Source organism: Danio rerio, chromosome 13 (assembly GCF_052040795.2).
Source record: "Danio rerio strain M-AB ecotype USA chromosome 13, GRCz13ab, whole genome shotgun sequence".
Taxonomy (NCBI): domain Eukaryota; kingdom Metazoa; phylum Chordata; class Actinopteri; order Cypriniformes; family Danionidae; genus Danio; species Danio rerio.
Window position 1 is genome coordinate 49,924,953 of NC_141033.1, and position 27,625 is coordinate 49,952,577.

General features: G+C 35.7%; 1 protein-coding gene and 3 long non-coding RNA genes across 12 annotated transcripts in view; 3 read left to right on the top strand and 1 right to left on the bottom strand.

Annotated features, from left to right (window-relative positions):
• Positions 1–27,625, top strand: part of anapc1 (anaphase promoting complex subunit 1) — a 181,950-nt gene that overhangs the window by 150,807 nt on the left and 3,518 nt on the right. For 4 of the 9 annotated variants that reach the window (XM_087279784.1, XM_087279786.1, XM_087279785.1 and 1 more), the window contains exons 45-47: positions 17,268–17,363; positions 20,075–20,246; positions 24,597–24,731. In XM_087279784.1, coding sequence (XP_087135910.1) covers positions 17,268–17,363; positions 20,075–20,246; positions 24,597–24,731 — 403 coding nt within the window. Of the gene's footprint in view, positions 1–212; positions 898–932; positions 1,649–1,758; positions 2,784–17,267; positions 17,364–20,074; positions 20,247–24,596; positions 24,732–27,625 lie in introns of those variants that run through there. The other 5 variants (XR_015506403.1, XR_015506406.1, XR_015506404.1 and 2 more) reach the window with 4 other exon arrangements.
• LOC147841204 (uncharacterized) lies at positions 211–5,280 on the bottom strand. Its single transcript, XR_015506506.1, has 3 exons — positions 1,767–5,280; positions 994–1,656; positions 211–912 (listed from the first exon to the last, which is right to left on the bottom strand). It is a non-coding gene; the product is annotated as an uncharacterized LOC147841204 (long non-coding RNA).
• Positions 6,615–15,991, top strand: LOC147841205 (uncharacterized). The gene is made up of 4 exons (XR_015506491.1): positions 6,615–8,853; positions 9,578–10,125; positions 14,136–15,118; positions 15,272–15,991. It is a non-coding gene; the product is annotated as an uncharacterized LOC147841205 (long non-coding RNA).
• On the top strand, positions 10,399–13,087 carry LOC147841206 (uncharacterized). The gene is made up of 5 exons (XR_015506473.1): positions 10,399–10,443; positions 12,039–12,172; positions 12,299–12,456; positions 12,571–12,666; positions 12,838–13,087. It is a non-coding gene; the product is annotated as an uncharacterized LOC147841206 (long non-coding RNA).

Here is a 27,625-nt window from a genome sequence, read left to right on the forward strand (position 1 = left end):
TTTTAAAAATGTTTATTTCTCAATAATATTTTATTTATACACAGCTGATTGGCTATTGCGTTGGCTTATGTTCTCATTTGAATGCAAAATAGGTGTTAAGGACAGTATTTACTGCTGAGTCCACTTTGAAGTAGGGTTGTCAAATTTATCTATTGGTACTGAAATTTTAACATCTATTTCTTGTTCATATTTAAATGCGCTCTTAAACACAGCTGATTGGCTATTGTGTTGACTTATGTTCTCATTTGTATGCTAAATAGCTGTTAGAGACAGTTTGAGTCCACTTTGTCGTACTGTTGTCAAAAGTATCGATTTTGGTACCAATCGGTACTGAATTTTAAAAATGTCTATTTTTCAATATTATTTAATTTAAACACAGCTGATTGGCTATTGTGTTATGTTCTCATTTGGATGCTAAATAGCTGTTAAAGACTGTATTTCACTGCTGAGTCCACTTCAAGGTAAGCTTGTCATGTATTGATTTCGATACTGTAATTAACAACATCTATTTCCCGCTAATATTTGAATTCGCTCCTAAACACAGCTGATTGGCTATTGTGTTGACTTATGTTCTCATTTGGATGCTAAATATCTGTTTTTCACTGCTGAGTCCACTTTGTGGTAGAGTTGTCATATGTATCGATATCGGTAATGAAATTTTAACAAAGTCTATTTCCCGCTAATATTTGAATGCGCTCTTAAACACAGCTGATTGGCTGTTGTGTTGGAATACGTTCTCTTTTGGATGCTAAATAGCTGTTAGAGACAGTTTAAGTCAACTTTGAAGTAGTGTTGTCAAAAGTATCGATTTCGGTACTAATCGGTACTAAATTTTTAAAAACATCTATTTCCTGCCAAAAATTGAGTGCTTTCTTAAAACTCTGCTGATTGGCTATTGTGTCGGCTTATGTTCTCATTTAAATGCTGAATAGCTGTTAGAGACCGTTTGAGTCCACTTTGTAGTAGTGTTGTCAAAAGTATCGATTTCGGTACCAATTGATACTGAATTTTTAAAAATGTTTATTTCTCAATAACATTTTATTTATACACAGCTGTTTGGCTATTGCGTTGGCTTATGTTCTCATTTGAATGCAAAATAGGTTTTAAGGACAGTATTTTACTGCTGAGTCCACTTATCCACTCATTTGGATGCTGAATAGCTGTTAGTGACAGTTTGAGTCCACTTTGTAGTAGTGTTGTCAAAAGTATAGATTTTGGTACCAATTGGTACTGAATTTTAAAAATGTCTATTGTTCAATATTATTTTATTTAAACAGCTGATTGGCGATGCTAAATAGCTGTTAAAGACTGTCTTTCACTGCTGAGTCCACTTTGTGGTAAGGTTGTTAAATGTATCGTTATCGGTAATGAAATTTTAACGTCCATTTCCCATCAATATTTGAATTCGCTCTTAAACAAAGCCGATTGGCTACTGTGTTGGCATATGTTCTCATTTGTATGCTAAATAGCTGTTAGCGACAGTTTGAGTCCATTTTGTAGAAGTGTTGTCAAAAGTATCGAATTTGGTACCAATTGGTACTGAATTTTAAAAATGTCTATTTTTCGATATTATTTTGTTTAAACTCTGCTGATTGGCTGTTGTGTGGGCTTATGTTCTCATTTGGATGCTAAATAGCTGTTAAAGATCGTATTTAACTGCTGAGTCCACTTTGTGGTGGAGTTGTCCAATGTATCGATATCGGTACTGACATTTTCACAAAGTCTATTTCTATTTCTATATGAATAGCTGTTAGACAGTTTTTGACTGCTGAGTTCACTTTGTAGTAGGGTTGTCAAAAGTATCGATTTCTGTACCAATCAGTACTGAAATTTTGAAATTGTCTATTTCCCGCTAATGTTTGAGTAACTGATTGGCTATTGTGTTGGCAAATATTCTCAACATTTATCACTGTGATTGATAGTAAAGGCAATCGGTTTACTTTATTTACCCCCTCTTTATCTCCAGTACCCAAGTTGATACCAAAGTTGATACTTTTGGTAACACGTGTACAATTAAATCAAGGGCCAAGAGTCAGATACAATCACTTAAAGATAAATTTACTCAAGACAATTGAAAATCATTTGCATTAGCAGACATCAGCTACAACAATCTGGTCAACAACTAGGGCTGTGCAATTAATCAAATCCGTTTCTGTTTTGATTTTGCTCTCCATTATGAAAAAACATAAATCAAGATGAAAATAATCATTACGTCATATCCCGATCCCTTGCAGCAGTCCACATTCTTTATTCCGCAAAGCTCAGTTTCACGTGGAATTCAGTGAAATCATGGGATGTGCTTGATTATTTTAAGTGTTTAGGATTCATTCATCTTTTTAAAAGTATTAAAGAGAGCTTGTGCTGTTGTGTGCATGTGCTCAGCCTCAGGTCCTGTCCACACAAACATTTCTATTCTCAAAACCGCAGCTCTTTTTTTTCTACATGGTTTGCCTGTTTATCTACACGAAAATACAGTATCAGATGACTGAAACTGAAACTTTCTGATAACTTTGGCCAGGGTGTAGACTTTCTGAAACTCTGGGTACAGTGTGGCCGCTTGGACACTACAACCGGAGTTTTTTGCCTCATGATGTCAAGAGTGCACGCTGTATTCTACTTTCTGATTGGCAAACACTGCTAGGTTCACACTTAATGCAAAAGACATGTTTGAGGCAAATTTCGCATGTTCGCATCAATAATCCAGCTCTGTTATCACATTTGCTTTGACTTATATTGAATGTATTCGCAAAATAAATTTAATCCTGCATTTGGTATGAACCCTGCATAGGTGTCATTATCGCCACCTGTTGGTTCATGTGTAGCCTTAACATGCATCACAGTGCGTTTTCATGTGTACAGAGAATTTTTCAAAGCAAAACTCAGTTTCTGAATATACCATGTACTAGGGTTGTGCCGATAGACCAGGGGTGTCAAACTCAAATCCTGGAGGGCCGAAGCCCTGCACAGTTTAATTCCAACCTTGCTCCAACACACTTACCTGTAGGTTTCAAACAAGCCTGTAGGACTCAATTAGTTGGATCAGGTGTTTTTAATTAGGGTTGGAACTTAACTGTGCAGAGCTGCGGCCCTTTTGGAACTGAGTTTGCCATCGTCCATCGCTAATGGCCGACAAACTTTACAATGCTGAGCCGGCATCGTGATCCATCGCCCTGCCCCACATTTATATTGATATGTAATTTATTATTTGCATGTCATCTTAATAGCAGTAACGGTTTTTTCATGTGCTGTGTTAAATTTTACATATAGCTGCCATATAACTTGCATGGCGGACAGCATCTTGAAGATTAAATGAAGGATTATACAGCACCTCTCGTGCTTAAAATGTGTAGATTTCGTGGCAAACCTCGTCCCACAGACTTTACAGTGAACGGCTTTAATTGTTTTCATAGCCACTGGAAGTCTTTAATCCACTCTTGGAAAATGGTGGATTAACATTTAGCACATGATCTCTAGTAAGATGTGCCATTATTAGTAACTGTAGGTAGATCTGTCAGTGTTATTGTCATTCTCTCATCTTCAGCGCTTTACATTTTCGCAGTTGTAGCTCCTGTCATCTCAAGGCTAAAAGCATTGACTGAGTGATTGACAGCTGATATTAACCAATCATTCGCGTTCAGTTCTAGAGCAGTGGGCCAATAAGAAGAGCACAAAGGCAGGGCTAGCATTGCAGGCTTTATTATTTTAGCAAGTTTACATAACTGTTTTAATCTGTTTCTGAGTGCTGCGTTTGGCGTTTTTAGGTGCAAAGATGCATTCTGCATAAATGTCTCAAATCTGCGCACGCGGTGAGGATTTTGCCGTGAAAACAATAAAAATGTATGCACTACATTGAACTCCAACCGAACTCTTGTCCCCTCCACCCCTCCACTGTTCATGCCAGAGTCCTGCGGGAAAAAAAGTGATTGACAGGTGGTCATTTGTGTGTAACATTTTTTTATTTATGGTTTGGTTATGGGTAAAGCAAACCATGTGGATCAGGTAGTGAACACGGTAGGGTACAATAATTGATTTGTTATGAATTAATTGATATTTAACAACCACCCCCACCCCCCGCCTATGATGACGATGGCATCGTCCATCGCAATGTTTGACATTAGATATCGTACGATGCCAAATTGGTAAACATCACCCAACCCTACCATGTACGTGTAAACATTGCCTCAGAGACAAACAGAACGAACACATTAACTGATCTTTTTAACTAAATGGCCAAATACATGCAAAAAAAATCTAAATGCAGTTTTCATACTCTCATTTGATATTTAATAAATGAACATAAGGAGAAAATGCACATGTAACACTAAATTGGATCTGTGTGTCTCAAAGTGACAGCATGCTATATTTCTACTGCTTATATTCCATAAACTGTTTGTTATTATAATTTCTTACATTTATATAGCGCTTCTCAGGACATTTAGGACGCTTTATACATTTTTGAGAAGGAATCTCCTCATCCACCTCCAGTGTGCAGCATCCACCTGGATGATGCGGCTGTAGCCATATTGCGTCAGACTGTACAGTTTATAGCCATCTGTTTAGTGGAGAGGAGTGGATTATAATATGGTGATAGTTAGGAGACCATTATGTACATCGGCCAGTAGGCAAATTTGGCCAGGATGACGTGGTTAAACACTTTTTTAATGACCACAGAGAGTCGGGACCTCGGTTTTAACATCTCATCTGAAAGACGTGGCTCGCTGAGCAGTATAGAGTCTCCTTCACTATACTGGGGCATTAGGACCAACACAAACCGCAGGTTGAGCGCCCCCTGCTGGTCTCACTATTTCTGGCAGCAACCTAGCTTTCCCAAATGATCTCCCATTCAGATACTGACCGAGTGCAGCCCTGCTTGGCTTCAGTGGGCGACCATGTGAGAGCTGCAGAGAGCCAGCTGCCAGCATGTTATCATTAATAAATAATGCAAATCATATATAATGAAATTAAAGTACAAACTGTTTAAAGCACAGTTTGATTCAGTTTTATATTTTTATTGTTTTTTTTTTATTCTGCTTTCTATTTCATTCTTTCTAGAATTTTAGGGACTTTTATTAGTTTGTTTTTTTTACTTTGTCCTATTCGACTTTAGTATTATGAAATTTCATGATCTTTGAAATATATTGGTGTAATGGGAACCTTATTTAAAGAGGAAAAACTAAATGTATACATGTGGTCTTATGGCCTACAATTTTAAACTAAGTAATCGTGATTGTGATTTTTCCCATAATTGAGCAGCTCCACTATTTTCTACTATACTCTATACTATTATACTATATTATAATGCTGGTTTCACACCAAGCAAAAAAGAAAACATTTGTTGTGTCAAACATATTTAAGGCAAATACCAAATAAATTTTTATTATAACATGCATAAATGTAACTTTGATTAATAATTATTCAAGAGTAAACAGTTAAATAGATTTTGAGATGGCTCCAGGATTACATTCAGTTTAATACATATTAAAATAATTATTTATGTGAGGTGAAAAGCATCAATCTGCACATCACAGAGAGCAGTGTTTTAGTGATTATTGTTTCTGTTAATAATATTTTTTTGTAAAAGCCTTTGCTTTTTATGTTTTGGTTTATTAAGAGGAATATTATGGGTCATTTTGGTCTTGAAGGAATGTTTGTTTGGGTTTTTTGATAAGCAGAGCCTTGAAATGAGACACGCCAATATTAAAAAAATGCCTGAGAATGTGTGATGGTTTGGTGTAATTATCAAAGAAAAATGTGCATTCGAAAATGCAACAAATGTCAATAAATTCCAAAAACAAACAAACAAGCAAAAGTTTGGAAAGATGTTTTTCATCTGTTGTCCAAACAAAAATGGCCACTTTATTAGGTACACCTTACTAGTACTGTGTTGGACCCCCTTTTGCCTTAATCCTTCATGGCATAGATTCAACAAGGTACTGGAAATATTCCTCAGAGATTTTGGTCTATAGTGACATGAGAGCATCACACAGTTGATGCAGATTTGTCGGCTGCACATCCATGATGCGAATCTCCCGTTCCATCCCATCCCAAAAGTGCTCTATTGGATTGAGATCTGGAGACTATGACAATGAGTTACTGCCATGTGATTGGCTGATTAGAAATTTGCATTAACAAGCAGTTGGACAGATGTACCTAATAAAGTGGCCAGTAAGTATGTATGCTCAGTTTAATATTTGAATGAAAAGGCAAAAAGTATAAATAAATGTCTTTGTTATTTAATAACAATAAAAATAATTATAATGATAATAATAATAATAATTATTATTATAAAAAAATAATAAATCAATCAATATAAAAGAAAATAATTAAACATGTAATTGATATTGATGTTTTTATAATTTGATAAATTATATTATATATCATATAAATGTATATAATATTTGTTATTGTTATCATTATGCATGGTTTTCTGTAATTTTACCGTGTTATTATAGTAGTAACATATTTGGCTCTTAATTTAGCTGTTATAATATAAAATAACTTGTATATATAATAATAATAAAGTAATATAAAAAAACACAAATATAATTATATAAATATGTAAAGTTTTTGATATATAGTTTTTTCCTCCATATTAAATCTGTTTTCTTCTGTAAATCACAATTCGCTAACACATTTTTTGTGAAATCGAAATTAAAAGCGCATCACAAAAGTTTCTCCCCGCATCTCGAACTCGTGATCATTTCTTTAATATCCCTGGACCACATTTAGTGTGTTGTGAAATGCATCATACAGTAGTGAAGCTCAGCTCTTCATTGTGTATCAGCAAACGGCAGATGTGCTTACAGTAAATACTGTGATCAGGTGAGCAAATGCTGAACAAATACACACTTTCACTTTCAGGGGTAGAAATTATATAAAGAAATATAGAAAATAAATAATACCCCTTCTGTAGATATCACGAAAAATGATTTTTTTGGGTTACATTCAGTATGGGGGTGTGCGAGAGATCTGCAGAGTGGATGGCAACATCAACAGCCTGAGGTATCAAGACATTTGTGCTGCCCATTACATTACAAACCACAGGAGAGAGCAATTTCTCCAGCAGGATAGCGCTCCTTCTCATACTTCAGCCTCCACATCAAAGCTCCTGAAAGCAAAAGTCATGGTGCTCCAGAGTTGGCCAGCCCAGTCACCAGACATGAACATTATTAAGCATGTTTTGGGTAAGGTGGAGGAGGCATTGGAGATGAATTCAAAGAACCTTGATAAACTCTGGGAGTCCTGCAGGAACACTTTCTTTGCCATTCCAGATGACTTTATTAATCAGTGATTTGAGTCATGTCAGAGATGTATGGATGCAGTCCTCCAAGCTCATGATGGAGTCAGACACAATATTCATTCTGTTTCCACTGCAGCATGACTTCATATTCTATACTGGACATTATTTAAGTGAAAAAACATTTGTCTAAGCAAAGTCAGACCTTACTGTCCTAATGAAATCATTAAAAATAAAGACATGATCATATTTTATTTTAGTAAAAAGTGTAATCTAGAGGCCTTTGCCTTTCATATGAGCCACTTCCCATACCAAATAATCAAATAGAAGTCAAGTTATTATTTGTTGTTCCTAAAACTGACAAGACTTTTTTCTGGTAGGGTATGTAACAGCTGCTTTGTTGCATATTAAATATATATATATATACTGCTGTTCTAGTCCATAACCATGTCACATCTCGTTTAGATTACTGCAACTCTTTCTTTTTGTTCTCACTCATAAATCCCTCTGTAAGCTTCAGTTGATCCAGAACTTATGGCTCGTTTCCACTGACTGGTACAGTATGGTACAGGTCACCTTTATCAAGCTTGCATTTTTTCACTGCTAAAAGGTTACCAAGGGTACTCTTTTGGTGGGCGTGGTGTACGACAAAGTTTCAGATGATGTCATTTTTGCTCGAGAAGATGTCTACAGTAAAGCTGTACGGGTCGTTCACATATCATATGAGAAGCACTTCTCACTAAACAGACGCTTTATACACATAAATACTTCTGTATAAATGTTTATTACTAACTTTTCTATGAGCATGAGTTGATTATAACTGCGGATCAATGACAGTGTGAAATAGCCGAACTGTAAAGTCTTTAATTATATTAAATAAATAAATAAATAAATGCAACATATATGAACACATACAGCCCCTTACAGTCTCCGATATGTTACCAACTACAGAAAAACTACACACAGCAGACATTTAGTCCTTATTTAGGTTCAAAAACAAGATGAAATACAGCCCACAGTCAGAGCAAACCTGTCATCTGTGTCTGTAATCTTCAGCAGCACATGTAGCCTCTGTTAGAGAGTCATTCCGTCATTCTGAGTTCATAATAGTTCAGAAGGTGATGATAATAGTTAAACATGGCAGTTTGTTCACGTTTGCTGAAAAAAATAATGTGCTCCTTTTTCACGCTTCACTCTCTCGTTTTTCAGTTTCTGACAGGATCGGGTTTCAAAAGCACGTCAATAATCAAGCACACGTTATTATCATCCGCTCAATAAGTTCGTTATTTCAGATATAGACACGCAGCGAGCGCAAGCAAGAAAGCGAAACCAGGGCTCAACAATAAGGACTGCCCGGTGGCCCGGGGCCAGCGTGAAGGACGCTCGTGACGGTAGACAGGATTGTTACTGGCCCCTCTCGGCCAGTAACGGTGAGCATGCAATTTTTTTCGTAACATGGTAACAACAATTACACCGAAAAGATGGCAACATCTAACTATGAGGCTAAAAGAAAACATCAGTTTCTAAAGTCTTGGAAGCAGACAATTACATGGGTACTAAATTAAGAAACTGGGAGAAAAAAAAAGAAAAGAAAAAAAGAGTTGTCGGTTTGGCAAGCCAAAAACAAACAAACAAGCAAAAGTTTGGAAAGATGTTTTTCATCTGTTGTCCAAACAAAAATGGCCACTTTATTAGGTACACCTTACTAGTACTGTGTTGGACCCCCTTTTGCCTTAATCCTTCATGGCATAGATTCAACAAGGTACTGGAAATATTCCTCAGAGATTTTGGTCTATAGTGACATGAGAGCATCACACAGTTGATGCAGATTTGTCGGCTGCACATCCATGATGCGAATCTCCCGTTCCATCCCATCCCAAAAGTGCTCTATTGGATTGAGATCTGGAGACTATGACAATGAGTTACTGCCATGTGATTGGCTGATTAGAAATTTGCATTAACAAGCAGTTGGACAGATGTACCTAATAAAGTGGCCAGTAAGTATGTATGCTCAGTTTAATATTTGAATGAAAAGGCAAAAAGTATAAAGAGACACGCAGCGAGCGCAAGCAAGAAAGCGAAACCAGGGCTCAACAATAAGGACTGCCCGGTGGCACGGGGCCAGCGTGAAGGACGCTCGTGACGGTAGACAGGATTGTTACTGGCCCCTCTCGGCCAGTAACGGTGAGCATGCAATTTTTTTCGTAACATGGTAACAACAATTACACCGAAAAGATGGCAACATCTAACTATGAGGCTAAAAGAAAACATCAGTTTCTAAAGTCTTGGAAGCAGACAATTACATGGGTACTAAATTAAGAAACTGGGAGAAAAAAAAAGATTTTTATAAAAATAATTTAGAATTGCACTAAAATAGCAGCACATTTTTCATACTGCTCTTTCGTTTGCATAAAATCAAACTAATTTAGTTCATTATACATTTATTAACATTTTTAGATGTTTAAATTCTAGATTTATTCACGTTATTTTGCCACATTATTTAAAATATGTGGCTAAGAACTAGCTATTAACTTTTTTTTTTTTTTTTTTAAGTGGGACCAGTGAAAATTTTGGCAGGGCAAGTAAAAACCTCAACCACTGGCCCAATCGGCCCAGTAGAAAAAATCTCTAGCGTTGAACCCTGAAAACCGCTCGCGCTTCACACTGGCACAGGGTAAATCTGCTCTTCTTGGCTGTGTGACTGTTCATCAAGACGACGACAAGGTTTGTTTAAGCCCGGGTTGACCATGGCTCGTTATTATATGTTTATATAATTCCGCTGTAAAAGTTCTCTCGGCTGTGTATGTTAAACATGGCGCTCTTTTGTTTTCATTCTGGCTTGTTGCATAAGTGAATGACGTATCTCTGTAAACCAATAGCGTTCAGCTGCACTGTAAACCCTAATGCTGTAACTAATTAATTGAATTGAGTACTATTAACTTAAATCATTAAAATTCGTTTATCTTAATTAACCTTGATGAGTATTTAGAACTTTTTCTTATTTTTGAGTTTGAAAAAATTTAATCTTTCAAGTAAGGTGAACAATTCTGCTGGGTTTAATTTATACAAAATGTCTCTTTAAAGTTTCATTAACTCAAAATCTGTCAGCCCAGTGATTTTGCGTCTGACGTCATCCAGGTTCACGTACGTGCTCATGCTTCATTCGTTTTTTTCAAGATGGCGGATCGGCCTCGCTTCACACTACAGTAAGTAAAATATTTACAAATCCAAGAAATATTAAATGTATGTTTTAATTAATATAATCACAGTAACAGTTCAATGTAATGTAGAGTTAATCAGGGTGCGTTTACATGTCGTACATTACAGAAAACATGTTTAGCCTCACTTGTTGCTAACTAACGTTAATATTGCTGTTTAAAAAGTTAGAATCAGTGCAACGTTAGCGTTAGTTGTTAACGTGTTAACTCTGAATTTTAACAGAGTGTGATAAAGACAAAAATATTTAAAATCGGCAGATTACATTTTTCAAAAAAATTTAAATCTTGGCGCGAGTATGCCATTTCTCAGCCTGTGCTGAAGTTGTCATGGAGACGCGCGCTCTCACAACCGCATGTCATGGCGCTGCGCTGAACTCCATCCAGTGTGTGAATGTGGTATTATCTTTGCAATCTGTAGGCACTTCGGAAACGAAAGGCGCAAGAAACATAACGTTAATCATAACTCAAATGATCTCCGCCTAAACACTTAACGGTATTTTCTGATGACGCGCAAAAACGTAGTCTCAAAACTTAACTCTGTCACACGCAGCTTGTTGCTTGCTGATCCATGTATGAGCATAGCCTGACGGAGAACATTTAAGCTGCGCTCCTCACCTGAGCAGGTACAGAGCAGAGCTTCATTTTACACTACCACATTGAGATAAAGTTGGTTTTATATTCATACATTCATTTAGTAACAACTTGTGACTCGCTCCATAAATTGTTTACCATGGTACTTTGTCTATTCGTTCTGAAATCACATGCAAGTATGACATGAAAACAACATTACACTAAATGCACTATTTTTTTTGACTGAACAATGTTGTACTTTGAAAGTCATTGGCTGCTAATATGATTTCACCATTAAGAATATGCAAAAATTACCTTTCTGAAATTATATTATTAAGGAGAAAGTCTGAATGTGTAAATATAAAACTAACTTTACCTCAATCACCAGCACTGATCAACACTTAATATTTCCTCGCGCTTAAGACGACATCTCTGCATATCAATGATTACCTGATTAATGCGATCAGTTAAATGAGTTTAAATGTCATTTAGGTCAAATGTATTTTAAAGGTATGATAAAAGTTTTTTTTTTTTTTTCAATCTATTTTTTAAAATGTTTACTCTGGAGAGAATATAAACAGCCTAAAAAACAAAGTATGCATATCTATAACACATTAATACAAAATTATGTTATTAAATAAAATAATAACAAAACAAAATATTCAAGACGTGGTAAACAAGACATAGTTTTCTGATGTGCAAATTTTGTAGCTTAAAATATATTTATATCTTAAAAATATAAATATTTTAGTCTATATATTTTTACATCATTAGACAATAAGGTAAGTTTTGTTATTTCTAGCTTTTAAAATCAGGCCTTAAATTTCTTTGTCGTCCTATTCAGTTTTAGAAATTTCAATACTGTTTAAATTAAATCTGTGTTCATCAAATCAAAGCAACTAACATGATAATCAGCTCTATTGCTAACCGTTTTGGAGGTTAACGTTAGACATCATGCAATTGTACTACTTCCACTCTCAGCTAAATGACACTGTGACTTTGTGTACTTACAGAATTGAAGGCCGGGTGTTGCTGACTACAGATAGGAACTACAAGGAAAGTGAAACTTCAGCTAGACCTTGAGTTCAGTTTACAACATGAAGATCCTGCTTTCAACATCTGATCAACACCTGATTTTTTATCTGAGGTAAAAAATAGATAAGTAAATGAAACATAATAATAATATTAATAAATTTTTTTCTAGAATTGTATATTTTGTGGTGTGGGTTTGTTTTATGAAATTCTCTCTTGTTTCTTTTTTTGCTGTTTGCAGAGTACCAACATGTTACAAATGAGAATTTTCCCCACAAATTCTTTGCACAACTGGACACCCACCTATTTCATTTGATGACAATTTCAAGGCAAACAGCATCCAAAACTGGCAAGACAGCAGATACCCTGGCTAATCTTTTAAAGGCTTATGATGAGCAGGTATGTTTGGGGTCACGTGTTAAAGTATACATTAAAATATAATTTGAATTTTTTATTTTTTTTTTTAATTGATTTAAAATCATTTATTCATCATTTATTATACTTGATTTCCAGGAACTGCATGATGTCAGTTCATGACGGACTACTCTTATCAGAGGTCTTTTGGTCTTGCTGCGTGAGCGTGACTTAAGATTCTTTAGGAACACCCTGGTAAGACTTCATTCATTCTTTTCACAATTAGGCATGTTTAATAAAAAGATGAAAGTTTTGAAAAATTTTACTTAACATATTTGTAATCACAGATAGTTGATTAATCATATAATATTGGCTCAGTCATTTTGATACTGTCCTTACATTAATATCCTTGAATTATATTTTTAGATTGATAATCCTGCTGACTGAAGATGCTTTATTGGCCCTGCATTCACTGAGGGTCTCTGTTGTCCTGAAGAATGAATTGGACACCACCCACAGCACACTTCCAGACCTTTCTTGTCTTGTATGGATTAATGTATGTTCTTCACATAATATATAATTATAAATTATAAAGGACTTTGAACTTGTGCAAAAAGTTTTGCTTGGCATGGATGATGGAAAATAAAAAGTCTCGTAGCATGGAAACCTTAAAGAATGAGTTGATTGTTTTTTTTTTTTTTACTTAATAAAGACTGTCTCTGGGGTAGTAACTTTAAAACATTTATTTACCTTTAATTCGTAAGGGTGCATTTTATTATATATAGGGATAGTTTGTCCAAATGTAAAATTCTGTCATTTACTAACTCTTCACTTGTCCCAAACCTGCTTGAATTTCTTGCTTCTGTTGAACACAAAAGTTAAGTAAAGCTGACAACCTGTAACCACTGACTTTCTAATAGGAAAACAAATACTGTGGAAATCGGTGGTTACAGGTCTCAGCTTTTTTTTTTTTGGTCAAAAATAACCTTTTAAGTGTTCAACAGAAGAAAGAAACTTAAACAGGTTTGGAATAAGTAAATGACAGAATCATAGTTCAACCAAGACTGAATATATATATATATATATATATATATATATATATATATATATATATATATATATATATATGCTCTCCGTCAAACAGAAATTGGGGGAAAAAATAAATGGGGGCGAATAATTCTGACTTCAACGATATATATATATATACAGTTTCTGTGTAGTTTACACTAAACGAGTCACTTCACAGAATGTGCACTTATTATTTTTTTAACGAATGCCTTATTTTATTTGTGAAACTGACGATGGAGAAGTTAATTTTAAAAAATGCTATCAAAATGTATGAGCTGGGTGATTTAAGTATTTAAAGTTGAAAGAAATTAAAGCAATTAAGTTAATTGGTATTAAAATGTATGAGCTGGGTGACTAAGTATTTAAAGTTTGGAAAAATTAAAACAATTAAGTTAATTGGTATTAAAATGTATGAGCTGGGTGACTTAAGTATTTAAAGTTTGGAAAAATTAAAACAATTAAGTTAATTGCTATTAAAACGTATAAGCTGAGTAACTTGGGTATTTTAAGTTAGGTGAAGTGTCTTGCATGAGTACAACAAACTCAAAACTTAATGTTTCTGTTTACTTAAAATAGATAATTTCATAACTTAAAAAATTTGACGTAACTGATTACCTCAAATTTTTTGAGTTTTGTCAACTTATTCGGGATTACAGTGTGCGCGTCTAGCTCTGCCTTTTGGTACCCTTTCACGTGTTTGGTACCCTTTCGAAAGAGTGCCAAAAAAGTGGTACGGTTGGGTATGCCTTTTGACCGTGGAAACAGCCATGAAAGCGTACCGTACCACTCAGTGGAAATGGGCCATTAGCTGCCCAAATCATCACCAGAACTCCTTCTCATCACATCACCCCTGTCCTGCAGCAGCTTTACTGTTTAACCCTGTTTACGTTCATTTTTAATTGATTTTAAAACTTTGATCTTAACATTCAAAGCCATCCACAATTTCGCTCTATTTGTCTGCCCTCATTCACATTGCTGCTCCCTTTCGCAACCTGAGATGTTCTTCCTCCCTCCACTTGTCTGTTTTCTCTGCGCGTTTATCGTTCATGGGCAACAGAGTCTTCAGCCGCTCTGCTCCCCAGCTTTGAAATTCACTACCACCTGCCATCAGAAACATTGACTACCTTAAATGATTCAAATCAAAACTCAAAACCCACCTATTTAAGATGGCTATTAAAGGTGCAGTAGGTGATCTGCCAAAATGCTAATAGGGACTGTGATTCAAAGCCACACCCCCTAAAATCGCGAGCGCGCGCAACAGCCGACAGACAACCCACTTGTTCATGTCATTCGCCAGTTAGTTAGTGCCAGCGCCATGCAGGAATTACATTTAGGCTATTATACTTAGCCACACTTACATGCTATTTCAGAGCGAATATTCAGAGTAGCGGTAAACAGTATATGAAGGCTGTCAGTGTTCAAAAATGACCCAATGTTCAATTTTGTTATCATTAATATTATCACTGTTCTGACCTGTCCTCCTGTTATCTTTTCATTATCATTAATATAAGTATTAATACGATTAGCATTATTAAGGTTGCAGTAATTGTTGTTGTTGTTGTAGTAGTAGTAGTAGTTGTAGCAGTAGTCATTGTAGTAGTATCGATTGTAATTGTATTTTGAAGTAGTAGTTCCTGTAGTAGTTGATGTCGTTGGTATAGTGGTAGCAGAAGTAGTAAAGGTGTCGTTGTTGCAGTAGTAATAGTAGTCGTTGTTGGTGTAGTAGTAGTAGTAGTAGTCATTGTAGTAGTATCGATCGTAATTGTGATTATTGAAGTATTAGTTCCTGTAGTAGTTGATGTCGTTGGTATAGTGGTAGCAGAAGTAGTAAAAGTGTTGTTGTAGCAGTAGTAATCGTTGTTGGTGTAGTAGTACCAGTAGTACTGTAGATGTCGTTGATGTAGATGTTGTAGTAGCAGTGATTGCGGTAGTAGTAGTAGTAGTAGACGTTGTATTAGTTGTAGCAGACGCTGTAGTATCAGTAGTGGTAGTCATTGTTGTGGTAGTATCAGCAGTAGTAGACATTATAGTAGTAATAGTTGTGGTTGTGATTGTAGTAGCAGCAATAATAGTTAATAATTATATAGTAATATAAGTAACTTTCTGCAGTAGTAGTAGTTAGGGTAGTACTTGTGATTTATTATCATTGTCATTTATTATTATTGTTGTCCTTTCTTTCTTTTTACTGTCATTATTTCTATTATACATTACTAAGCATAGTTGTTACTCCCTAACTCTGACTGGTTTCTTTTGTATCTGTTTTACTTATATCTGCGATACTTGCTTCATTTATTGGCTGATATTGTTCCTAATGTATGTAATCTGACCTTTCCACCAAGTTACCTTTACATGGACACACACACACACACACACACACACACACACACCTAACAGTATCTGACTATATTGTTTTTTTTTGTTTGTTTTTTTATTGTTGTTTTGTTATGGTTTTTTGTTGATGTTTTTTGTATTTGTATGATCCCAATTTATGTACCTTTTTGCATATTCTAATAAAAAAAAGAAAAGAAAAAAAAAATGACCCAATGTGAAAATAATAGCAACTTCAGCTCAATAAAGCAGTTTAGGCGGAATAGCGCTATTTACTGGTGTTTTGTTGTTAAACTAAATATAAATCTACATTATAGATGCTGTCAAAGAACCTTATGAAACTGAAAATAATCACATCAATCTTTCACCGGGAGATTTTAGTGGCTGAACAACACGGTAGTGCATACAAGTCATTCATAACAGAACACAATCTAACAAAATAGTTTCAAAACAGAACATGACCTGTCTAACAGTAATACTTCAGCCATGGTGTCGTCCTTCCTCCAGCGTGCTAAAGTAACTCCAATACTGATTCAGGATTTTAAAAGTTTCAATTCAGCATTTGATTTCTCCCGGTCCGTCTCGTGACCGCGCGGCTGCTTTAAGGGCGAATTATACCCGCACCTGGCTTTACAGTAATCGGCCCGAGCTCGGCTGTCCTTCGGCACCTCCGACTCGGCATCTGCGAGCGGCCCGCAGCTCGCTCGCGCGCATGTGTTTGAAATGCAGACGGGCACACGCTAATGGCGGATCTGCGTGAACACATGCGCAGAAGTCGGAATCTACATTTGTTGACAGACAGTCTGACCTGCTTCTGAATTAAGGGAGATGACGGTCCGACTCTATTTAATTGGGTGAACATTTTTTAGTTTTATGCTTTACCCAGAATATAAAAATACATATAAACACATTTAGATCATTTACTGTCATCATTACTATTGGACTGTGAAGAGACTTTCAACCAGCACAACAAAACATGTTTCTGAAGACAATCACCTACTGCACCTTTAATACTTAATTGTACTTGCACTATTGTTGTGCATATTTTTATGATTTCTCAGGTTGTTTTATTGCTCTTGTTTTATAGTACAGTGTCCTTGAGTTGCTAGAAAGGCTCCTTTAAATATAATGTATTATTTATCATATACATATTATTATATTTGCAATACGTATGATTAAAAGATTATCATGTAGTCATAATAATTATATTATTTTAGTCATAATCTAGGCTAGGGAGTGTTATAAATGTCAATAGTAGTGCACGTGACACAATTACTATAAATACAAACATTATTGAATACAGTAAATATGACCCATTTCTACAACTTCCTCACATGTATGGCTGTAAATATGTTCATCTGCATGTCAAACCAAGCAATGAATTGACATTGTTTTCTGTAGCAAACTCTGAAAAAGTGTTTTGCTCGTGTGTTGATGTGAGTTTTGTGTTGTGTGTGCAGAGGCAGGAGACTGTGGCTTTACTGTCCGCCATACTGTACGAGTGCGTGACGCAAGAAAACCCAGAAATGCTGCCAACGTACATCTCCATTGAGCAGGTCGGATACAGTGAAGCACACTATTACACGTACATAATGTAGAAGATAAATACAAATACATAATGGAGCATAAATAATAGGGGATATAGTGCATGAGTGGAAACTGATTCAGTGGTTTTAATAGGGGAAGCTGTAGCGGTCTGTGTGTGTTTATATTTAAAAAATGCCCATAAAAGGCCCTGTAAGTAACAATATTTCCTGTTTGAAGCAAAGCAAAATGTTTTGTTGGATGCACAGTATTTGGAACGAGAATCATTTGATGACATTATTAAAGCACTGTGTTAAGTCATTTTTAAAATTATTAAAAAGTATTTTTTTCAATGTTTTCTTCAAGCCAATTTGTTTTACACATTTGCAATATAAATATGGTTTATTTACTATATATATATATATATAGTTGAAGTGAGAATTATTAGCCCCCCTGAATTATTAACGCCCCTGTTTATTTTTTTCCCCAATTTCTGTTTAACGGAGAGAAGATTGTTTCAGCACATTTCTAAGCATAATAGTTTTAAAAACGTATTTCTAATAACTGATTTATTTTATCTTTGCCATGATGACAGTAAATAATATTTTACTTGATATTTTTCAAGACACTTCTATACAGCTTAAAGTGACATTTAAAGGCTTAACTAGGTTAATTAGGTTAACTAGGCAGGTTAGGGTAATTAGGCAAGTTATTCTATAACGATGCTTTGTTTTGTAGACTACTGAAAAAAAATAGTTAAAAGGGGCTAATAATTTTGACCCAAAAATAGTTTTTAAAAAATTCATAACTGCTTTTATTCTAGTCGAAATAAAACAAACAAGACTTTCTCCAGAAGAAAAAATATTATCAGACATACTGTGAAAATTTTCTTGCTCTGTTAAACATCATTTGGGAAATATTTAAAAGAAAAAAACAAAACAAAAGGGGGCTAATAATTCTGACTTATTCTGACTTATTATATATAAGTAAAAAAAAACATATTTAAGTAAAACAAAATAAAAATTCACACGCACACTGAAATCATTCATTCTTTTGTACATTTAATATTTGATAAGTACAGATCATAATAAATATGTTGTTTTATTTTAGTATAAATATATTTGTGACCCTGAACTCTTATTTTGCCAGGCATATTTTGGCAAAAACCTAAAAAAAAAAAAGTATATTAATCATATTTATTCATCAACACGATTCTTCATATTTCATCAACGAAATCTTTAGAATATTAGCTAAAAATAATTTTACAATTTTTTTAATGTTCTACCATAAATGTATCAAAAGAAAAAATTTAATTTGCATCAAGCACTTCATACAGACAAAGATGATTTTTCTAAATATAAAAAAAAAATTTACCCACAGATTGCAGATTTTCAAATAGCTTTATCTTGTGCAGATATTGTGCATATAAAACTATATATTGATGGAAAGTTTCAATCTTTCAGGTGTATAAAACCCTTATGACCCTTATGATGTGTTTCAGGGTCACATTTGTTTTATTAAATGACAATCAAGCATTATTGCAGCCATATTTTGATATGGGAACTAAAAATGCTCAGTATAAGTTCACCCTAATACAGTAAATTTAGTTTAATGAACATTTTACTTTATTAAGTGCAATGAAATTTCTCCAATACTTAAGTAAAATGTACTTTTTCTGTGACTGTTTGTTTTTAAAGTGAAATATAAAAAACATATAAATTTCAAAATGTTTTAAACAATTTTTCAAATAGTGCTGTTTAACATTTTCCCACAGTATTTTTATTACACTATTATATTTTTATTCTGGAAAAAGTCTCCAGATGTGTTGGTTTATTTTTTGTTTGGCTGGAATAAGTAAGTAAAAGTGTAAATAATAAATGTATAATGTATAATTTACATATATAAAAATATATACATATGTAAATTGAATATGAATAAATAAATAAAAATAAATAAAATTTAATAAATAAAAATGAACAAATACATAAATATATGAAGTAAATATAAATAAATAAATAAATAAATAAATAAATAAATACAAATAAATAAACAAAAGGATATAAAATATGTAAAATGAGTATAAATGAATATAAATAAATATTGTTAAATAAATATTAATGAATATAAGTGAAGAAATATATAAAATAAATATAAATAAATAAATGTGTAAATATAAATGAACAAATATATAAAATTAATTTATAAAATAAATAAATAAATATAATTATGAATAAATAAATATGAGTAAAATATGTAAATATAATCAAACAAATATATACAAATAAATATAAATAAATAAATAAATAACTAAATGTAAATAAATAAATAGATTAATAAATAAATAAATAGAGATATTATTTTTCCTTTTAGGAAATCATATTTTTGATTATTTACAAAACAAACCATGGTTGTGCAGTGACCTAATTAACCTAGTTAAGTAATTAAATTGCAATAAGTTGAAATCTAGTTTATTGCAGAATTAGTCAAATATTATATTATGTTGTATTTTATGTTATGTGGTATGTTATATTATTAAATATTTTTACTATCATTATGGCATTAACAAAATACATTATTTTATATATTAGTTATTAAAATTAGTGTATTTAAAAATGTTTGAAATGATTTGTACAATTTCTCAGGAGGGGTAATGCTGTCAGCATGATCTTGGATGAACCTCAGGCAGCAGCAGTAGTTTAATGCATGATCAGTGAGTTGTGCGTGTGTGTGTGTGTTTGGTCAGGCGGTGCGGACTCTGGAGCGGGCCGATCTGAGCGAGACGTTCAGCCTGTGGCAGCTGAAGCTGGTGCTGGAGTTGTGTGAGAGTCGATTGGCTCGAGCTCTGCTGCTCAGCTCGGAGTTTCTGCCTATCATGAAGAGCTCAGCAGATCGAGCTCTGGATCACTGGCTCTGTGGTGAGACACACACAGACACATTGTTTGCTATCCTTATAGGGACTTACCATAGACATCATGATTTTTATATGGTACCACAACTCTACCCCTAAACCCAAACCTCACAGAAAAGCAGATTGTTTCCTGTGAGGGGTGGGTTTAGGGGAAGACATGGGGTTGGGTACAGAATATACAGCCTGTACGGTATTTCTGTTCTGAATCATCAGTCGTTCATTTCCTTTTTCTGTTTAGAACATGACTGAGCCTTTTATTGTCATTTATAATGGATTTACAAAGCATCAGTAGTCATTTAAATCATAGTCAAGTCATAAAATAATTTACTTACTCATTCTGAATGATCTTCAAATTTCCCAACTACTCTCAAATAACTGCTTTGCATATAATGCAATACTTAATTTAGTAATGCAATATTGATCATTAGCAAAGTATGAAAATAAAAATAATTAAGCACATTATACCAGTGCTTAAAATCAAGATTATAGCAGTTGTAGTTGTATTTATAAACTGCTTACTAGTGTCTGTTAATGTAGAGCTTCTTCTTAAACCAGGGGTGTCCAAACTCAGGGCCTACTCACACTATGCCATCCGTACCGTGCCCAGGCCCGTTTCCTGAATCGTTTGAGAAGTGTGAGTGCGCTGAATCGGGCTCAAGCACGGTTCACTTGGCCGGCCCTGGCCTGGTTGGAAGAGGTGTGCCTGAGCGCGGTTCACTTGGGCGGTACGCTTGTAGTGTGAGTGCAAAATGCGCCAAAGGCCGAAACTAACAGCGAGACTTGACTTTTAAGGGACTGTTTCATATGGATTTATTAATCGACTTTTAAGGGACTGTTTCATATGGATTTATTAATCATTCTTACTGTTCAGTGAACGCAAACTGCCGTAGTTTATTAAAGACGCAAACCCCTCACTGCACGACAGCTGCACCTTCAGCAGACCTCCTCATTCCTGCAGCACAAGGAATTTATGATTGTTTATGAGCGCCAAAAGGGGCGGATCTGTTCGACGAAATATCTGAATGCGTGTCCCCGCATCTCTAAGCACTGTTTGGCGAAATATTTGACTGCATGTCACTGCATAACAAACAACTGAGACGATATAACTAGAGAAATCTCGACTGTGCTGATCGACAGCGCTGTAGATAGTGTGAGTACGGCTTCAGTCTTGGTGGGCCGGTGTCCTGCAAACTTTAGTTTCAATCCCAATCAGACACACCTGAGCTGGCTTATCAAGTTCTTACTAGGCTTTCTTGAAACATCCTTGCAGGTAATTTGAGGCAAGTTGGAGCTAAAATATGCAGGACACCGGCCCTCCAGGACCGAGTTTGGACACCCCAGGCGTAAACTGTTTGCAAAAGCTTATTAAATGTGTGTAGTTTTCATAAAATGTTGCATCTGCATTTTTACTATTTAAAAATACTTAACTCTGAGTCGTTTTCCTTATGGGGAGCAAAATTGACTGGTATTGCTATAACTGTGCAGATATTAGGTCCCCACAATGTATGCAATACAAGAACACACACACTTATATGTGGTTTATGAGGACTCTCTATTAGAGATACTTAGTATGATACTTAAGTGGGGATCTTTGCTTATCTGAGAGAATCAATTAAGCATGCTGCATATAATCCCTTAAACATGCCTCTTATAACCATTTAGGGCCTTATCATACACCCGGCGCAATGTGGTGCAAGGCGTGACGCAATAGTTGTTTGCTAGTTCCAGCTTAGCGCAAGAGTCGTTTTGACATGTTACGCCACGCTGTTTAAATGGCAAATGCATTTGCGCTCATATGTGCACCCATAAGTGTTCTGGTCTAAAAAAGGAGGTGTGTTGAGGCGCATTGCTGGTGCATTGCTATTTTGAGAAACTTTAATAGACTGTTCTATAGACCAGAACAAAGCCGGTCTATTGTCCAGCGCAGAGCGCGTTAGTTGTGCGCCTCGCTTACACATTGCTTATTACTAATAGGATGTCGAGCAATACGCAAATATCTTTTCATATGAAAAAGAATTAAAATATTAAGGACATACAGTTGAAGTCAGAATTTTTAGCCCCCTTCTAATTTTTTTCTTCTTTTTAAAATATTTTTCAAATGCTGGAAATTTTCACAGTATGTCTGATAATATTTTTTCTTCTGAAGAAAGTCTTATTTGTTTTATTTTGGCTAGAATAAAAGCAGTTTTTAATTTTTTAAACACCATTTTAGGGACAAAATTATTAGCCCCTTTAAACTATATTTTTTCTCGATAGTCTCTAGAACAAACCATCGTTATACAATAACTTGCCTATTTATCCTAACCTGCCTAGTTAACCTTATTAACCTAGTTAAGCCTTTAAATGTCACTTTAAGCTGTATAGTAGTGTCTTGAAAAATATCAGGTAAAACATTATTTACTGTCATCATGGCAAAGATAAAATAAATCAGCTATTAGAAATGAGTTATTAAAACTATTAAAGCTACTAAATCTGCTCTCAGTTAAATAGAAATTGGGGAAAAAATAAACAAGCGGTCTAATAATTCAGGGGGCTAATAATTCTGACTTCAACTGTATATAGGATATAATAAGAATAGATATAGGATATAAATATAAAGAATTTAAATATTACAAAACATATTATTTTCTAGCCTACATAAATATAAAAACCATATTTTCATGCCTTCTTCATCTCGGGAGGCTTTTTCAGTTTATTCATAACAATTTGCTTTTGTATAATGTTATTATCATTAGCAGTATTATTTATTATATCCATATTTATATTTGTGTTATTAAAAACAAGCTTAGATTTGTCCACCTGTCAGGTTTTAGACCATATGGGGCACAGCATGTGTTTGGATATAACTCAATTTTTTTAACACAGTTCTAAACACGCCAATAAACTATAAACAGAGGTCGCACCAATAGACTGTAAGCAGAGGTCGCACCACATCTGTATGTATTTTAGCTGCTGTGTTGTGTTTTAGCTGCCTCTACACATCATTTGTAGTGCTGCTGATGTGCGCATATGCGTCTTCCTCTGCTTGTAAACTCGTCAACAAACACCTGCAATCGGTTCATGCGATCGGCAAGTACTGATCGAGTCATAAATTGTGATTATCAGCTGATACGGCTGATCGATCTAAGCATCCCTACCCTCCATAGGTGTAATGTATTTTATACTCTAATAACTGCTCGATATATGACCTTATCCCACCCCTACCCTTAACCGAACACTCACATAAAACCGATAGCAGACATTTGAGTGTCACTTTTAGTTATGATTTGCAAGTGTTTTGAATTATGAAGACATAAGGCATGTCCGCCAACCAGCTTAATAGAGTACAACTTGGCCGTACTGATGTAATTATACAATTTTGTGTCCTTAGAAACCACATAAACAAGTACCAGCAAACACACACTCACACACACACATCAGATATGGTTACTCAGATTTCTATTTCAGATATACATCAGCATGAGCTTCTCCTGTCAGCATTTAGACGAGTGTGTTTTTAGTGTTTGGGTCAACACCTTCAGTAAAGTGTGAAAGGCTGCACTCGAGTCTGTTTACTGCAGAGCTGCTCATTAAGGGCCTACTCACACTATGCCATCCGTACCGTGCCCAGGCCCGTTTCCCGGATCGTTTGAGAAGTGTGAGTGCGCTGAATCGGGCTCAGGCACGGTTCACTTGGCCGGCCCTGGCATGGTTGGAAGAGGTGTGCCTGAGTGCGGTTCACTTGGGCTTTGACGCAGTACGTTTGTAGTGTGAGTGCAAAATGCGCCAAAGCCCGAAACTGAAAGCGAGACGTGACTTTTAAGGGGCTGTTTCATATTATTATTAATTAATTATTAATCATTACTGTTCAATGAACGCAAACTGCCGTAGTTTATTAAAGACGCAAACTCCTCACTGCACGACAGCTGCACCTTCAGCAGACCTCCTCATTCCTGCAGCACGAGAGCTTTATGATTGTTTATGAGCGCCAAAAGTGGCGGATCTGTTCGGCGAAATATCTGACTGAGTGTCACCGCATCCCTAAGGACTGTTTGGCGAAATATTTGACTGCATGTCACTGCATAACAACTGAAACGATATAACTAGAGAAATCTCCACTGTGCTGCTGAGTGAGAGAGCGCTTCTCACTGAACAGCGCAGCAGCGATGACGTAAGCGTGCCGAGGCCCGTTTAAGGTGTGAGCACGGGCCGTCAGGGGAGACGGGAGGGGGGACAAGCGCGCTTTGGCTCGGTTCGAGGCAACTGTACCTAGTGTGAGTACGGCCTAAAACTAAGTAGAGATGGTAGGATTGATAAATAGTACATCGTTTTTTCCCCATTAAGCTTTAATCCTTCCATATGTGTTCTTTACACACAGACAATAGTAATGTGCTGAAGGAGTACCTAAGACGACAGACGATGAACGGCGACACTGATGTCAACATGCTGGCCTGCTTTCTGGTCTATCATTCAATCCCCAGCCTCAAAAACATGCTGGCGTCCGACCTGGAAGGTGCAATCACACTCCAACACATGCTATATCCACTGGTCTGTAGATGCTTATGTACAGTAGGTCCAATATAGTGATCTTAGCCGAGGAACAGTTCTCACTTAATAGTTCCTTGTGCAAACTGAAGTGACTTGATTAGTTCAGCGCAACAAAATTACGTATTTATATCCACCTTTACTTTTGAAGTGCATTTTAGGATATTGCAATAAAATAAAAACTCTAGATGGAAAATCCAATATGCGCATAATTTCTAAGTTGGCAATTGAGTCTTATCTATTTTATTTACTCTAATATTTTTTTTTTATGTAAATACATATAACCAGTGAGAACAAAATGGGGAAAAAAGATGTGTATACTGTACATACACTCATCTGCCACTTTATTAGGTACACCTTACTAGTACGGGGATGGACTTCCTTTTGCCTTCAGAACTGCCTTAATCCTGCATGGTATAGATTCAACAAGGTACTGGAAATATTGGTCAGGGATTTTGGTCCATATTGACATGATAGCATCACGCAGTTGCTGCAGATTTGCACATCCATGATGTGAATCTCCCGTCTCACCACATCTTAAAAATGCTCTACTGGATTGAGATCTGTTGACTATGAAGGCCATTTGAGTACAGTGAACTCATTGTCATGTTCAAGACGCCAGTCTGAGATGATTCACGCTTTACGACATGGAGCGTTATCCTGCTGGAAGTAGCCATCAGAAGATGGCCACTGTGTGGTCATAAAGGTAGGAACATCGTTATCTACAATACTCAGGTAGGCTGTGGCTTTGACACGATGCTCAAATGGTACTAATGGGCCCAAAGTGTGCCAAGAAAATATCCCCCACACCATTACACCACCACCACCAGCCTGAACCATTGATACAAGGCAGGATGGCACCATGCTTTCATGTTGTTGAAGCCAAATTCTGACCCTACCATCTGAATGTGGCAGCAGAAATCAAGACTCATCAGATCAGGCAACGTTTCTCCAATCTTCTATTGTCCAGTTTTGGTGAGTCTGTGTGAATTGTAGCCTCAGTTTCTTGTTCTTAGCTGACTGGAGTGGGACCCAGTGTGGTCTTCAGCTGCTGTAGCCCATCCGCCTCAAGGTTGGACGTGTTGTGTGTTCAGAGATGCTCTTAGGCAGACCTTAGTTGGTTATTTGAGTTCGTGTTGTATTTCTAGGGATGTAACGGTATTTTAAATACCGTCATACCGCAATAGCAATTTTTTTCAATATTACCATAGTCGCATGACTCGATAAAACTATAGGTCTTCTGAGAAAATTTGCTCAGGCGAATGAAGCGAACGGGAGGTAGCGGAAACTACAATTCCCTTCAGCCTAGGCGTGGCCATCATCCTTTGCGGTCTGTTGTCGCTACAGATCCAGTAATGCGGAAATGGAGTGTGCTGCTAGTAGCGGGGAAGAAAGAGATCTGGAAATGATCGAACCTAAAGCGGGTTTTAAATCAGATGTGTGAAAGCATTTTGGTTTCTCTCTAAAAAGATACGAAAAAGGAGAAAAGGTGACAGACAAAGAAAAAAACAGTATGCAGGCACTGCCAGACTGTGGTGAAATATAAGTCGGGGAATACGACTAATAACAGTCATAAGGACTGCAGAACACAGCACACTGTTCAGATTGATGCAGACATTGACTTGTACCGCAAAGAGACCTCTATCTCACTCATGGTTTGTCCTCTCAAGTGGTGGAAAGACAATGCACAACGTTACCCACTGCTGTCAACCTTGGCTTAATCATATCTCTCTGTCCCAGAAACCTCAGTCCCAAATGAGAGTTTTTTTTTTCTGTTGCAGGGGACATTGTAAATGCCCAGAGATCCCAGCTTTTACCAGATTATAGTTATATGATAATTTTCCTTAAAACCCATCTCTATCTAAGTTAGTGAGTGAGTGATTAAATGTTGAATGTGATGAGTTTTCAACAATACTAAATTGAAACTTTATTTTTTTACATGGTTTAATAATTTTTTGTTATTAAAATTGAAAAATTGAAGTTCCTGTTTCAAAGCTTACAGATAGATGGCTAATTTGTATGTCATTAATATGTTCAGTGCTAAGGTAAATAAACACTTTTGGCACTTTTTTCGAGTCTTAGTTTTGTTGAGTCTTAGTTTTAGATTCATTCGTTTTGTTTTTCCTGTAAATTATTCAATAAATACCGTACCGTGTCATTCACACCGAGGTATTACTGTACCGTGAAATTCTGATACCGTTACATCCCTATGTATTTCTATCAGATGGAACCAGTCTGGCAATTCTCCTCTGACCTCTGGCGTCAACAAGGCATTTGCTCCCACAGATCTGCCGTTTACAGGATTTTTTTTCTTCAGGCCATTCTCTGTAAACCCTAGAGATGGTTGTGCATGGAAATCCCAGTAGATGAGCAGTTTCTGAAATACTCAGACCGGCAGGTCTGGCACCAATAATCATGCTACTACCTACGTTTAAAGTCACTTAAATCCTTTTTTCTTCCCCATTCTGATGCTCGGTTTGAACAGCAGCAGATCGTCTTGACCATGTCTACTTAAATGCATTGAGTTTCTGCCATGTGATTGGCTGATTAGAAATTTGCAATAACAAGCAGTTAGACGGGTGTACCCAATAAAGTGGCTGGTAGGTGTATATACATACATACCCATATATAATATTTTTATTTAAATATTGATGATGATGGTGTGCTGACATCCCGTCACAAAATTGTATGCAATAAATGCACTGTATAACTGCACATTACTTATTTAAAGTATATGTTCATATGCTTGCATTGCAAGTCTTGTTCACATTGTGATTATTGTTACGCATTACAAGAGTGTGTATTCTCTAATATTTTCTGCAATATTTTAAGTTTTATTCTCAACTTCAGATGGAAACTTAG